General features: G+C 33.4%; 2 protein-coding genes across 10 annotated transcripts in view; both read right to left on the reverse strand.

Annotated features, from left to right (window-relative positions):
• LOC127240924 (SNF2 domain-containing protein CLASSY 4-like) overlaps positions 1–14,988 on the reverse strand; it is a 65,217-nt gene that overhangs the window by 25,775 nt on the left and 24,454 nt on the right. The window contains exon 1 of one of the 9 annotated variants that reach the window (XM_051259791.1): positions 11,937–11,947. The exons of 5 other annotated variants lie outside the window; for them this stretch is intronic. The gene's annotated coding sequence lies outside the window, so the exon portion shown is untranslated. Of the gene's footprint in view, positions 1–8,359; positions 8,371–9,555; positions 9,567–10,742; positions 11,905–11,936; positions 11,948–14,988 lie in introns of those variants that run through there. 3 more of the 9 variants (XM_051259779.1, XM_051259790.1, XM_051259787.1) reach the window with 3 other exon arrangements.
• On the reverse strand, positions 1,161–14,900 carry LOC127240925 (uncharacterized). Its single transcript, XM_051259793.1, has 4 exons — positions 14,793–14,900; positions 14,323–14,452; positions 13,131–13,296; positions 1,161–2,939 (listed from the first exon to the last, which is right to left on the reverse strand). The coding sequence occupies exons 1-4, from the start codon at positions 14,798–14,800 to the stop codon at positions 2,746–2,748; spliced, it is 498 nt and encodes a 165-aa protein (XP_051115750.1). The 5' UTR covers positions 14,801–14,900; the 3' UTR covers positions 1,161–2,745.

A 14,988-nucleotide genomic window follows, 5' to 3' on the forward strand; every position in this document is an offset into this window, starting at 1 on the left:
AAGAATTAAATCATACCTGGATTTCTATTATACGTCAAAAGTTGGAACTAAGATATCCATTGAATTTTTCACATACACCGAAAAGATCCGTGCAACATGTCAGGGAAAGAATGGACAACAATGACTTTTATTTATTATATATAATTATTGAATTTAACTTATCCAACAAAAATACTTAAATCATAACTAGATTTCTGTTAGAAGTCAGAAGTTGGAACTAATTTATCTATAGAATTTTTCACATATACTAAAAAATCCGTGCAAGATGTCAGGAAAAGAATGGATAAGAATGACTTTTATTTATTATATATAATGATTGAATTTAACTTATCCTACAAAAAGAATTAAATCATACATGGATTTCGGTTAGACCTGAGAAGTTGGAACTAACTCATGTATTCAATTTTTCACATACACAAAAAAAATCCGTACAAGATGTCAGGGAAAGAATGGAAAACAATGACTTTTATTTATTAGATAATGATTGAATTTAACTTATCCAAAAAAAAGAATTAAATCATACTTGGATTTGTGTTTGACGTCAGAAGTTCGAACTTACTTATCCATTCAACTTTTCACATACACTAAAAAAATCCGTACAAGATGTTAGGCAAAAAATGGATTACAACTATTTATGAGAAAATGTCAACAGTGTGTTTGTTTTTTTTTTTTTTTTTTTTTTTTTTTTTGAATTATAGTATGCTCGTAAATATATATATATAATTTTAAGAAAAAAAACTATATATTATTAAATACTGGAGTTTTTTTCTTTTGGACTTTTTATTTGTAATATGGTTATTTTGATTATTTTTTCTTAAATTATAGTTTAATTTAATGTGATTTTTTGAGAAGAAAATATGTATTTGAAAAAAAAGTTAGGAAAGTTGCATAATAAAAATATTTATGAGCCAAGACATAGAACGTAGTTACGTAGAGTAAATCCAGAAGTTAACTTAATAGTTCCCATCCCTCAAAAAAGTTCAGCAAAAAAAAAAAGAAAACACAATTTGATTTCCTGCCTTGCACTCTGTTCCAACTCTCTACTTTCACAAGATCATGTAGTATTTGTTAGAATTTGTTTCACACAACGGTAGCTTTGCTTTGTATGGAGTTGAGCACTAGTTCGCCCATTTCAACCCCGCCAACAAATTTCTCTGCAATCAGAACCAAATAATAATTACACATGAAAATCGAGGACAGAAAATAATAAGAGAGCGAACAACTGATGATTGATTGTGTTGTTCTTACAATTTGGGACCAGAATATATCGCCACTGCGATATCCTCTACTTAGAACATCCAACATGGATGTCGTTACGAGGAGTACGGCCTTCATCAAGAATCACTAGCTCAGGGATCTGAAGAAGTGTCGTCCTCAGAACTTCCAAGTTCTGTTCAGCACCGGTCCTCTGCCCCTCCACGTGCTTCTGCGCCGTTAACTTCTCCAGAAGATCATAGCTAATCTCCGAAAGGCCTCCCCCTCTCTTCCACGAATATATTTTGACCATGCGATATCAAAATATTAAAAAAACATTCTTAAAACCTTATAACTTAAGCTATCCAATCAAACACATTTAGTGCAAATATAGAGCAATTGCAAATTAATAATCGGTCAAAATAATTAAAAAGGATACAAAATTCATCATAAATCTTTACAAATCACAACCTATTCTACACGTGTCTGCATTTTGACCCTTCGCCAGGAATGAGCTTTGATGCCTCGACTGCTTGCATATCAATTCGATTGGTTGGCACTTGCGACTTGCATTTGGGTGAGGTAAGGATGAACAGATACCATAGAGAATCCAAATTCACTCTTAAATGGTTTCCTTAACAGTTCCTGTTCCAGCCTGTCGATCAGTTTCTTTTGCATTCCAGTCGGTTTCAGGAGGATTACACAGTCTCTTAATCCAGGGAGATTCTTTTGTAGGACAGTTCCCAAACGTTAGATGGAGACTTTAAGCCTCTCCACTACACGATTGACTGCTCCGGGAAGTAAAGCAGGCCGAGAGATTTGGGCTTCCTTGTCTGAATGCATAATTTCAGCGAATTTCCGATCCTGCTTAATCTTTTCTGCCACTGTCGGCCTTACGATCTTCAGGGTATTGAACAGCTCTTCGAAGTTGTTTTGGAACGGCATCCTGGACAATATGACACACTTTTCTGTCTTGAGCTGAACTACGGATGTCCAAATTTTATTCCTGTTGTTTCGAGGAGTATGGCCTTCATCAAGAATCACTAGTTCAGGCATCTCAAGAAGTGTTGACCTCAGAACTTCCAAGTTCTCTTCAGCACCTGTCCTCGCCTACATTTGCTTCCTCCACGTGCTTCTTTGCCGTTAACTTCTCGAAACGATTGTAGCTAATCCCCAAAAGGACTCCCCCCCTCTTCCACGAATATATAATGACCATGCGGGTAGCCTCCATATCGCGGCATCTGATCTTCGGCCCTTTAAAGAGATGGTCAGCGGCCGCCCTCTCATTGCCGATGAATGCCGGATTGTTCAGGTTGCGGAAATGAAGCCCAGCCCTCCACATTCTGAACTCTGATTCCCAAGTACATAGTATGTTTGCTGGGATGATAATCATCGGAAGACAGTTTGAAACATCTTTAGATACGTCTCAAGGAATACAATCGTCAGATGTGTCTTTCCAGTACCTGGTGTATGAGAAATGATGCATTCACCCACCCCAGGTAGATTTGAGTTCTTTAACTCGGAAATATAAGTACTTCCTGCGAAGTTCTTCTAGAGGAACTCAAATCCTTCTTCTTGCTGGTGTTCATAGATAGTTTCTCGTACACCAGCCTTGATGCTCCAAACAAAGCCGCTAGTCCAGCAGCATCCACCACCGGGAGATAAATGGCGCCAAGATCCAGACCCTGCCCATTCTCCTGCTTCTTCTTCTGCCTGTTTTGCGGAGCATTTTGAGCTTTGATCACCTGCAAACGGAGAAAGAAGAAGACATATAAACAGGGGTAGCTGCACAAATTTTAAATCAACCTAAAATTGCACTCACCTAGTTTCGGATAACAGAATAGTGCAGAATTAGTGAGAATAGATATAAATTAAATGGAACAATTTTGATGTTACCAACAGTTGGATGATTTTCGGATTTTAGTTCTTTAGAGGAAGCAATTGATATATAATTACCCACTAAGGAAGTACATCCTTCGGATGAATCGCTACATGATCACAGTCGATACAATACAGTCCTGAGTGTCTATTCATTTAACCCTCGAGCACATCTGGGCTCCTGAGTGTCTTCCTCCTCCTCATCCACTTGAACAGCCTGCAGGCCGGGAATGCAACGCTAGTTATCATATTTGCTTTCTGAATTAAAATAGTGCTGAATTAACTCTGAATCTGTGTCGAATCAATTATTCTCTGTTGAAACTAAATGACATACCTCACGGTTGGTAATCGTCCCCATTTCTTCCACAGCGCAGTTAAAGTTCAACTCTTCAATAAAAATCGCCCGCCTCCTTCGTCAACTCAGCTTCTCTCTGCTCCTCTTCTGTCAGTGGCACCACATCATCCTCAAAACTGAACTTCTTTAGAAGAGCAGGGTAGTCTTCAGCTTCGCCTGTATGCATTATCCCAGATGGTGGTCCGAGATGGATTCTTCTAGGAACTTGGAGATTTCAAATTGTTTTTGCCTCGTCTTCTTCTCTTTGGCCCTTGTTATGAACTTCGTCATTTCCTTAAGCCAATAGGGAATGTCATCTCCATCACCGCTGTTTCTGCTAGTCCGTGGAGCTTTTCAAAACGCTGTGCTGTTAAGATTTCTTCGACTTCACAAATTTCTGACCGCCTCCTCCACTTCGTCTTCCTCTGAGGAGAGTTCACTGCAGCCTTCCATTTTGGATTTCCAATTCTGTGCTGCTCTGAAGACTCCACAGGAGCGCCTTCCTCTGCTGCTCGTGATGCTGACACTATCCCCTGAATCTCCTTCCAAATCGCCAATTTCATGGCATTCTTCAAGGGGAGCCATGAATTTTATATCAACCTAAAATTGCACTGACCTACTTTCGAATGACAGAGTAGTGCAGAATTAGTGAGAATAGATAAATTAAATTGAACAATTTTGACGTTACCAACAGTTGGATGATATTCGGAGTTTAGTTCTTTTGAGGAAGCAATCCATATATACTTACCCACGGAGGAAGTACGTTCGTCCGATGAATAGCCACATGTTGACTACCTCACGGCAGGTAATCGTTTCCATTTCTTCCATAGCACAGTTAAAGTTCAACTCATCAATCGAATCGTCCACCTCCTTCAACAACTCAGCTTTTCTCTGCTCTACGTCTGTCAGTGGCACGACTTCGTCCTCATAACTGAACTTCTTTGGAAGTGCATTGTCCCAGATGTCAACTCTTTCGTCGTTTTTCACTTTTCGGCTCTTTGTCAGAGTGAAGTCTTCATCGCCAGACAGCTCATCCACAACATAAATTATCGAACCTTTGGTAACAGTATCCACCGAATTGGAGGGCCTATCGGAAGGGCTGTCAGAATTATCCTGGTTGGTGCGGTGATAAGAAAGTTTGCATGATCGACGTGGCCTATAAGAACGGCGGCTGTGCAGCGACTAGCAATGGGAATTGTGAAAACCAAAGAATGGACAATGCTAGTGTGGGCATGAAGGCTCCGAATTTTAAACTATTCGGCAATGATCCTCTTGCAGGTGTTGGGGCAGCTACAGAGAGTGTCTCGAGTTTTAAACTATTTGGTGTGACGGCATCTACTACTGTTTCGGGCAACAATGGTGTTGAGACAACTCTGGAAAATTGCCCGAGTTTCAAACTCTTTGGTACGGACGTAGCTACTGATGCTTATGGGGGCATGAAGGGGCCTCTGGAAAATGGGTTGGATTTTCGACTGTTTGGGGTGACGACACCAAATGTTGCAGACAACAGTTCTCTTGAGGGAATGAATGTACCCGAAGAAAATGGGTCGGGTTTTAAGCTGTTTGGCGTGAAGGCATGTATTGGCAGCAACAATGTGATGGAAAATGAGGAGGGGGTTTTAAGCTCTTTGGGGTGAATGTACCTTCTTCATCATCTACCTCTTCAAAGCTATCGAAAATGGAGTTGTCCACCTACAAAAGCGAAAAGCAATTGCAAATATGACGATGATTGCAGTTATTGAAATAGAAGCAGTATAGCTTCAAGAACATTATACTTACCACGAGCTCAAAACCTGGTATGCATCAAGCTGCACATGATCACGGGCCGTGCAAATCAATCCTCAGCTACCCATATATGACAGGCCATGGTTTTCGCCGGTGCGTCCTTCATTTTGAGCTGCTTGGCGTGCTTGTGTTGAAAGGCTTCAGAATCAGAAATCCCAGGGAAACAATAGTGAAACTGCACTACCTTCGTGGCCAGGTATCTTATACAGCACTGTTACATCTGCTTTGTCATTGGCTGTTGGTTGATGATTGTGTATTGATTCCAAAACTTCAGGTATTAAAACTCCAGATCAAACTAATAGACAGAGCTCCAATGAAAGTAAAGTTATTCCCTCTGTGACTAGTCGAGGAGGCACAAAGGCCATCCCATCTACTGTTGTTAATCCCTTGATGCCTCTCTCATCGCCCTTGTGGAATACCCCATCTTGTGAGGGACTGCCATTGAGCAGCATGACCAAAAGCTCCACTTTCGATTATCAGGCTCTTTCACCCTTGAATCCGAGCCAAATTCCACCTATAAGGAATTATGTAGCACATTCCTATGGGCCCTTGCAGGCTTCCTTTCCAGTACCCTGGCTTGCCTCGTCGCTAAGTTCTCCTTTTGATATCACTACTAGCTATCCTAATTTTACAATCATGGAGCCAGTAAAATTAACTCCAGCCAAGGAAACATTCTTGCCAATCAGCACGGGCACAAAGCACATCTCTCCCATTCCTGCTACACTGACTGCACCAATCCTTCCAATGCACCACAGAGAAATTCCAGCATCTCCGGTGTTATTTCGGACAGAAGAACTCTACCAATCCTTAGTGAAGGAGACGTCAATTCCCTTCTCTCATCTCTTAGTAAGATGGCTCTGTCATTCCCCTCGAGCCTCGACCGAGAATACCTTCTCTCGTCTCTAATCATAGTAACTCCATTGTATATTCCCATTGTTGATACTGAGCTCGTGATGTGTTGGTTCAAATGTATCATTCTTTTTAGCTAATTTGAACTCAATTGGAATGTTCTCAATGCATACTTTGATTATAATCAGTGCAGAATTTAAAGAATAGTGGAATATTTTTAATGCATACTTTTATTATAATTAGTGCATAATATAGGCAAATGTGCACTAAATAAAATGATTTATTTTCATATAAAGTTAGTGCCCATTTGTCTATATTGTACGTTGGTTCTAGATTTAATAAACATAAGTGTCCAAAAAATAATTTAAATTGTGCCAGACATTCATAAAAAAAAAAAAAAAAAAAAAAAAAAGAAGATTAATCATATGGCCAGGAAAGATAAAGAAATTAATTAAGTATATAAAAATCCTATTTTATTTGTGGCTTTAAATTCAATTTTAATATTATTTTACCCTCAAAACTATTTAGATAGGAAACATCAAAATCAAATCAAATCACAAGTAAACACACCCTAAAATTCATCTATCAAATAGATAAATAAAATTTCATGAATATAAATGAATAAATAAATTTATAGTATGCTATTTTAACAAAATTTCATGAATATATGGAAACAATTTGTGAAAATTGTCAAGCCTATCTTGTTTCTATATAGCAACTCCCTCCCATGTAAAACATGTAGAAGCAAAGTGAGAATACCAAGTTTTAATAAATCTCATATGTAACAACAATGGTTTCAAAAGAAAAATAAAAATTTTAATATAGCTCTTAAATCAAGATTAAGGTTTCCTTAAAACCCTTCTCCCCCCTTCTCTTTTAATGATCTCAAACTAATTTTTTCTGCAAATTATGAAAATTCCATTATAGAAATTTTTTTTTCTTAAGATTTATTAGGGCATACCCTTTTTTCTTTGATACTACAAAACTAATCTAACCAAATGCTCTTACCCTATGTCCGCGAAACTATTGCAATTAAAGCAGTTTTGATGTTTTGAACATCATCATCCTTGTAACTTACCAAAACCCACAAATAATGAAAATAGAACTCTAACCTTCAGTTATGATCACTCTAGAAAAATTGTCAAAAACTGGGATCAATCTAGTAGGCAAAAAGAAATCAAACATAAAGCTAATCTTTCCGGACATATATATATCACCAAAATGAATACAATTTGTCATTGTTTTATAAACGATGAACATATTCTTTCAATGCTAGAAGTGGTTGCGAAGTCAAGAGAAAGAAAAAAAACCTAGCGATCTTTATTATATGTAATGATTGAAATCAAGAGAGCAGTATGTTTCTTTTCTTTTCCGATTAAATTTTTGGATATTAAATAAGTTTTTCTCGATAAAATATCATCATCGAATCTAATTTTTAATTAAAATTTATAATCTAATAATTATTTTAAAATTCAAAATTTGTTAATATTTATAAAATAGCAAAAAAAAAAACTTCGAAAAAACAAATACATACCCCACAAATTATTGATTTAGTGCAATAACTGCAACTATAATTATTACAAATGATATTTTCAGATTGAGAAAAAAGAAAGACATATATGAAAAATGAACCAACCATGGAAAACAATTACATCATGGACCATATTTTAAGAAATTGCAAAGAAAAATAACGAGTTTTTTCGCTGAACCCAAAATGTTTGGACACTTTTTCCAATTAATATTATAAAAATTACCATGTATAAATGTATTTACACAAATTACATAATATATTATATCTACTAAAAAAATCAATAATTCAATATAAAATATTATATTTTATATTACTGATGCACTTCCTTACATTTAACATTAAAAATGCATCAAACACAAAACAAACACACTCAAATATACCAAACAAAACAAAAAAATACTTACAGTTTTGTAATGGACAAGGATGATCCTGTCTTCTTCAGTTTAAAAAATGGCTTCTAAAAAAATTGCATAGGTTGAATAAATTTCACAAATGTTAGATTTTTGTGTAATCATTGGAACATATCAAAAAGTTAGATGTAGTTGAGTCGTAGCTAAAAAGTAAATGAATGGAAATATCAACAATAAATTGAATCTAGACTAATCAATTCTCCAAATTAGTTTTTACTTTTTGCCCGACTTAAAGTATATAAAAAAAAATCTTGAGTATATCATAAACATAAATCCGGTCGAATAGTAGCTAAAAGTTGAATGAATAACAATACCATAAGTATATCCAAGGAGAAATGAAAACACATGAATAAGAATAGATTGAGAAAGCAACATAACCTTGTGTTTAGATGGCACTCTGCGAATAATGGATAACAAATGTGTAATCTCTGAATTCTCGACTTCTTAATTCTCCGAAATAATTTTGATTTTTGTCCAACTTTGAGTATATTGAACAATTCTCGAGTGTATCAAAAACTTAGAGCCAGTTGAATCGTACCTAAAAACTAAATAACTAGTAATATCAACAATGAATCGAGTTCTAAATTATGCACTTTTTCAAATTAGTTTGGAGTTTTTATACAACCTCAAGTATATCGAAAAAAATCTTGAGTATATCAAAAACTTAGATCCAATTAAATTGCAGCTAAAAATTGAATGAATAACAAAACCAACAATGTATGAAACCAGAAATAAAAATGCATGTATAAGAATAGATTGTAATAGAAACATAACTTTATTTTTAAATTCTACTCTTCAAAAAATGGATCTAAAATGTGACATCTCCAATTTCTCGAGTACTTAATTATCCAAAATTATTTTGATTTTTGTCCAACCTTGAGTATATTGGAAATATTTTGACCTTATCAAAAACTTAGATCCAAGTGAATCATACCTAAAAACTAAATGAATAGCAATATCAAAAATGCTTTAAGTTCTTGCCATCTTAGTTCTCTGAATTAATTTTGAGGTTTTATCCAACCTCGAGTATATCAAAAAAAATCTTAATTACATCAAAATCTTAGATCTAGTCGACTCATCGTGAAGAATTGAATGAATAACAATATCAACAATGTCCAAAGCAAAAAGGAAAATGCATGTATAAGAATAGTTTGAAAAAGAAACATAACATTGTGTTTAGAAGCTACTATGCAAATAATCAATCTAAAACGATCTAAAACATAAAATCTTTAAATTCTCGACTACTTAATTCTCCGGAATTGGTTTTTAGTATTGTCCAGCCTCAAGTATATTGAAAAAATCTCGAGTGTATCGAAAAGTAAGATGCAGTTGAGTCATACATAAAAAGTAAATGAATGGCAATATAAACAATGAATCGAATCTAGACTAGTCAATTCTCCGAATTTATTTTTAGTTTTTGTCAGACCTCGAGTATATAAAAAAAATCTTAAGTATATCAAAAACATAGATCCGGTCGGATAGTAGCTAAAAGTTGAATGAATAACAATAACATAAGTATATCCAAGTAGAAATGAAAATGCATGAAAAAGAATAGATTGAGAAAGCAACATAACCTTGTGTTTAGATGGCACTCTGCGAAAAATGGATCACAAATGCGTAATCTCCAAATTCTCGACTTCTTAATACTTTGAAATAATTTTGAGTTTTGTCCAACTTTGAGTATATTGAACAATTCTCGAGTGTATCGAAAACTTAGATCAAGTTGAATCGTACGTAAAACTAAATGAATAGTAATATCAACAATGTATCGAGTTCTCAATTACGCAATTTTTCAAATTAGTTTGGAGTTTTTTACAACCTCAAGTATATCGAAAAAAATCTTGAGTATATCAAAAACTTAGATCCGGTTAAATTGCAGCTAAAAATTGAATGAATAACAAAAACAACAATGTATGAAACCAGAAATACATGTATAAGAATAGATTTTAACAGAAACATAACTTTATTTTTAAATTACACTTTTCAAATAATGGATCTAAAATGTGAAATCCCTAATTTCACGACTACTTAATTATCCAAAATAATTTTGATTTTTGTCCAGCCTTGAGTATATTGAAAATATCTTGACCTCATCAAAAACTTAGATCCAAGTGAATCATGCCTAAAAACTAAATGAATAGCAATATCAACATTGCTTTAAATTCTCGCCATCTTAATTCTCCGAATTAATTTTGAGGTTTTATCCAACCTTGAGTATATTGAAAAAAATCTTGATTATATCAAAAACATAGATCTAGTCGAATCATCATGAAGAATTGAATGAATAACAATATCAACAATGTCCAAAGCAAAAAGGAATATACATGTATAAGAATAGTTTAAAAAGAAACATAACATTGTGTTTACAAACTACTCTGCAAATACTCAATCTAAAACGATCTAAAACATAAAATCTTTAAATTCTCGACTACTTAATTCTCCAGAATTAGTTTTTAGTTTTGTCCAGCCTCAAGTATATTGAAAAAATCTCGAGCCTATCGAAAAGTGAGATGCAGTTGAGTCGTACCTAAAAAGTAAATGAATGGCAATATAAGCAATGAATCGAATCTAGACAAGTCAATTCTCCGAATTAATTTTTAGTTTTTGTCCGACCTCGAGTATATAAATAAAATCTTGAGTATATTAAAAACATAGATCCGGTTTGATAGTAGCTAAAATTTGAATATATAATAATACCATAAGTATATCCAAGGAGAAATGAAAACGCATGAATAAGAATAGATTGAGAAAGCAACATAACCTCGTGTTTAGATGCCACTCTGCGAATAATGGATCACAAACGCGTAATCTCCAAATTCTCGACTTCTTAATTCTCCAAAATAATTTTGAGTTTTGTCCAAGTTTGAGTATATTGAACAATTTTCGAGTATATCGAAAACTTAGATCCAGTTGAATCGTACCAAAAAACTAAATAAATAGTGATATCAACAATATATCGAGTTCTCAATTACCCAATTCTCCGAATTAGTTTGGATTTTTTGTCCAACCTCAAGTATATCGAAAAAAATCTTGAGTATATGAAAAACTTAGATCCGGTGGAATCGTAGCTAAAAATTGAATGAATAACAATACCAATAATGTATCAAACCAAAAACGAAAATGCATGTATAAGAATAGATTGTAACAGAAACATAACTTTATTTTGAAATTCCACTCTCCAAATAATGGATCTAAAATGTGAAGTATCCAATTTCTCGACTACTTAATTATCCGAAATAATTTTGATTTTTGTCTAACCTTGAGTATATTGAAAATATCTTGACATCATCAAAATCTTAGATCCAAGTGAATCATACCTAAAAACTAAATGAATAACAATATCAACAATGCTTTTAATTCTCGTCATCTTAATTCTCCGAAATTTTTAGGTTTTATCCAACCTCTAGTATATCAAAAAAAATCTTGATTACATCAAAAACTTAGATCTAGTTGAATCATAAAGAAGAATTGAATAAATAACATTACCAACAATGTACAAAGCAAAAAGGAAAATACATGTATAAGAATAGTTTAAAAAGAAACATAACATTGTGTTTACAAACTACTCTGCAAATACTCAATCTAAAACGATCTAAGACATAGAATCTTTCAATTCTCGACTATCTAATTCTCCGGAATTAGTTTTTAGTTTTGTCCAATCTCAAGTACATTGAAAAAATCTTGAGTGTATCGAAAAGTAAGATGCAATTAACTCGTACCTAAAAAGTAAATGAATGTAAATATCAACAAAGAATCTAATCTAGACTAGTAAATTCTCCAAATTAAATTTTAGTTTTTGTCCGACCTCAAGTATATAAAAAAAAAATCTTGAGCATATAAAAAACATAAATTCGTTCAAATAGTAGTTAAAAGTTGAATGCATAACAATACCATTAGTATATCAAATGAGAAATGAAAACGCATGAATAAGAATAGACTGCAAAAGCAACATAACCTTGTGTTTAGATGCCACTCTGCGAATAATAGATCACAAATGCGTAATCTCCAAATTCTCGAGTTCTTAATTCTCCGAAATAATTTTGAGTTTTGTCCAAATTTGAGTATATTGAACAATTCTCAAGTGTAACGAAAACTTAGATCCAGTTGAATCGTACCTAAAAACTAAATAAATAGTGATATCAACAATGTATCAAGTTCTCAATTATGCAATTCTCCGAATTAGTTTGGAGTTTTTGTCCAACAGCAAGTATATCGAAAAAAATCTTGAGTATATGAAAAACTTAGATCCGGTGGAATCGTAGCTAAAAATTGAATGAATAACAATACCAACAATGTATCAAACAAGAAAAAAAATGCTTGTATAAGAATATATTCTAACAGAAACATAAATTTATTTTTAAATTCGACTCTCCAAATTATGGATCTAAAATGTGAAATCTCGAATTTCTCGACTGCTTAATTATCTGAAATAATTTTGATTTTTGTCCAACCTTTAGTATATTGAAAATATCTTGACCTCATCAAAAACTTAGATCCAAGTTAATCATACCTAAAAACTAAATGAATAGCAATATCAACAATATTTTTAACTCTCACCATCTTAATTCTCCGAATTAATTTTGAGGTTTTATCCAACCTCGAGTATATCGAAAAAATCTTGATTACATCAAAAACATAGATCTAGTCGAATCGTCATGAAGAATTGAATGAATAAAAATACCAACAATGTCCAAACCAAAAGGAAAATGCATGTATAAGAATAGATTGAAAAGAAACATAACATTGTGGTTAGAAGCCACTCTACAAATAATCGATCTAAAACGATGTAAAACATAAAATCTTGAAATTCTCGACTACTTAATTCTCCGGAATTAGTATTTAGTTTTTTTTTTAACCTCAACTATATTGAAAAAATCTCAAGTGTATCGAAAAGTGAGATGAAGTTGAGTCGTACCTAAAAAGTAAATGAATGGCAATATCAACAATGAATCGAATCTAGACTAGTCAATTCTCTGAATTAATTTTTGGTTTATGTCCGACCTTGAGCATATAAAAAAAATCTTGAGTATATCAAAAACATAGATCCGGTCGGATATTAGCTAAAACTTGAATGAATAACAATACCATAAGTATATCGAAGGAGAAATGAAAACGCATGAATAAGAATAGATTGAGAAAGCAACATAACCTTGTGTTAGATGCCACTCTGCGAATAATGGATCACAAACGCGTAATCTCCATATTCTCGACTTCTTAATTCTCCAAAATAATTTTGAGCTTTGTCCAACTTTGAGTATATTGAACAATTCTCGAGTGTATCGGAAATTTAGATCCAGTTGAATCGTACCTAAAAACTAAATAAATAGTGATATCAACAATGTATCAAGTTCTCATTATGCAATTCTCCGAATTAGTTTGGAAGTTTTGTCCAACAGCAAGTATATCAAAAAAAATCTTGAGTATATGAAAAACTTAGATCCGGTGGAATCGTAGCTAAAAATTGAATGAATATCAATACCAACAATGCATCAAACCAGAAACGAAAATGCATGCATAAGAACAGATTGTAACAGAAACATAACTTTTTTAAAAAATTCCACTCTCCAAATAATGGATCTAAAATGTGAAATCTCCAATTTCTCGACTACTTAATTATCCGAAATAATTTTGATTTTTTTCCAACCTTGAGTATATTGAAAATATCTTGACCTCATCAAAAACTTAGATCCAACTTAATCATACCTAAAAACTAAATGAATAGCAATATCAACAATGCTTTTATTCTCGCCATCTCAATTCTCCGAATTAATATTTTAGATTTTTCTAACCATGAGTATATCGAAAAAAATCTTGATTATATCAAAAACATAGATCTAGTCGAATCGTAGCGAAGAATTATATGAATAACAATACCAACAATGTACAAAGCAAAAGGAAAATGCATGTATAAGAATAGATTGAAAAAGAAACACAACATACTGTTTAGAAGCCACTCTGCAAATCATATATCTAAAACGATCTAAAACATAAAATCTTGAAATTCCTGACTACTTAATTCTCCGGAATTAGTTTTGAGTTTTTTCCAACCTCAAGTATATTGAAAAAATCTCGAGTGTATCGAAATGTGAGATGCAATTGAGTCGTAACTAAAAAGTAAATGAATGGAAATATCAACAATGAATTGAATCTAGACTAGTCAATTCTCTCCAACTTAATTTTTAGTTTATGTCCGACCTCGAGTATATAAGAAAAATCTTGACTATAAAAAACATAGATCCGACCAAATAGTAGCTAAAATTTGAATGAATAACAATACCATAAGTATATCAAAGGAGAAATGAAAACGCATGAATAAGAGTAGATTGAAAAAGCAACATAACCTTGTGTTTATATGCCACTGCGAATAATGGATCACAAATGCGAAATCTCCAAATTCTTGACTTCTTAATTCTCCGAAATAATTTTAAGTTTTGTCCACCTTTGAGTATATGGAACAGTTCTCGAGTGTATCTAAAATTTAGATCCAGTTGAATCGTACCTTAAAACTAAATCGAAAACAAGATTAAAGAAACTAAATAGAACTTTTATTAGAATAAAAAAACCCAAGAACACAGTAGGAACACAAAAGCACAAACTATTGAACCTCAGATTTTACAAGGTATACTCATAGATGAAGAGCAACCAAAAACAGTTATGCAACGGTCGACGGCTAACGGACACCCACCGAAAACCTAGTCTACAACCCCAAAGCAAGAAACCCTAACACTCTATTATAAAACAAGTTGATTTAAGGAGAATTGAACCGTAGAAATCCTCACCAAACACTCCCCTACGCACACAAAAGAATCACCTCTCCATTCAATGGTAAATCGGCCGGAAAGAACCAACTTCGAACACAAGGCAACTGGAGAAGAGAGACTTGCTAGATGTAGACGAAATTTTAGAGAGAGAGATTTCAGCAGTGGCACATCTATACTTCTTTACAATGAGGGTTAATACTATATATATAACTCAAGATGGACAGCTCAGATGTGATCCCTAAAATG

Source organism: Andrographis paniculata, unplaced genomic scaffold, assembly GCF_009805555.1.
Source record: "Andrographis paniculata isolate CXL003 unplaced genomic scaffold, ASM980555v1 Contig80END, whole genome shotgun sequence".
Taxonomy (NCBI): Eukaryota; Viridiplantae; Streptophyta; class Magnoliopsida; order Lamiales; family Acanthaceae; genus Andrographis; species Andrographis paniculata.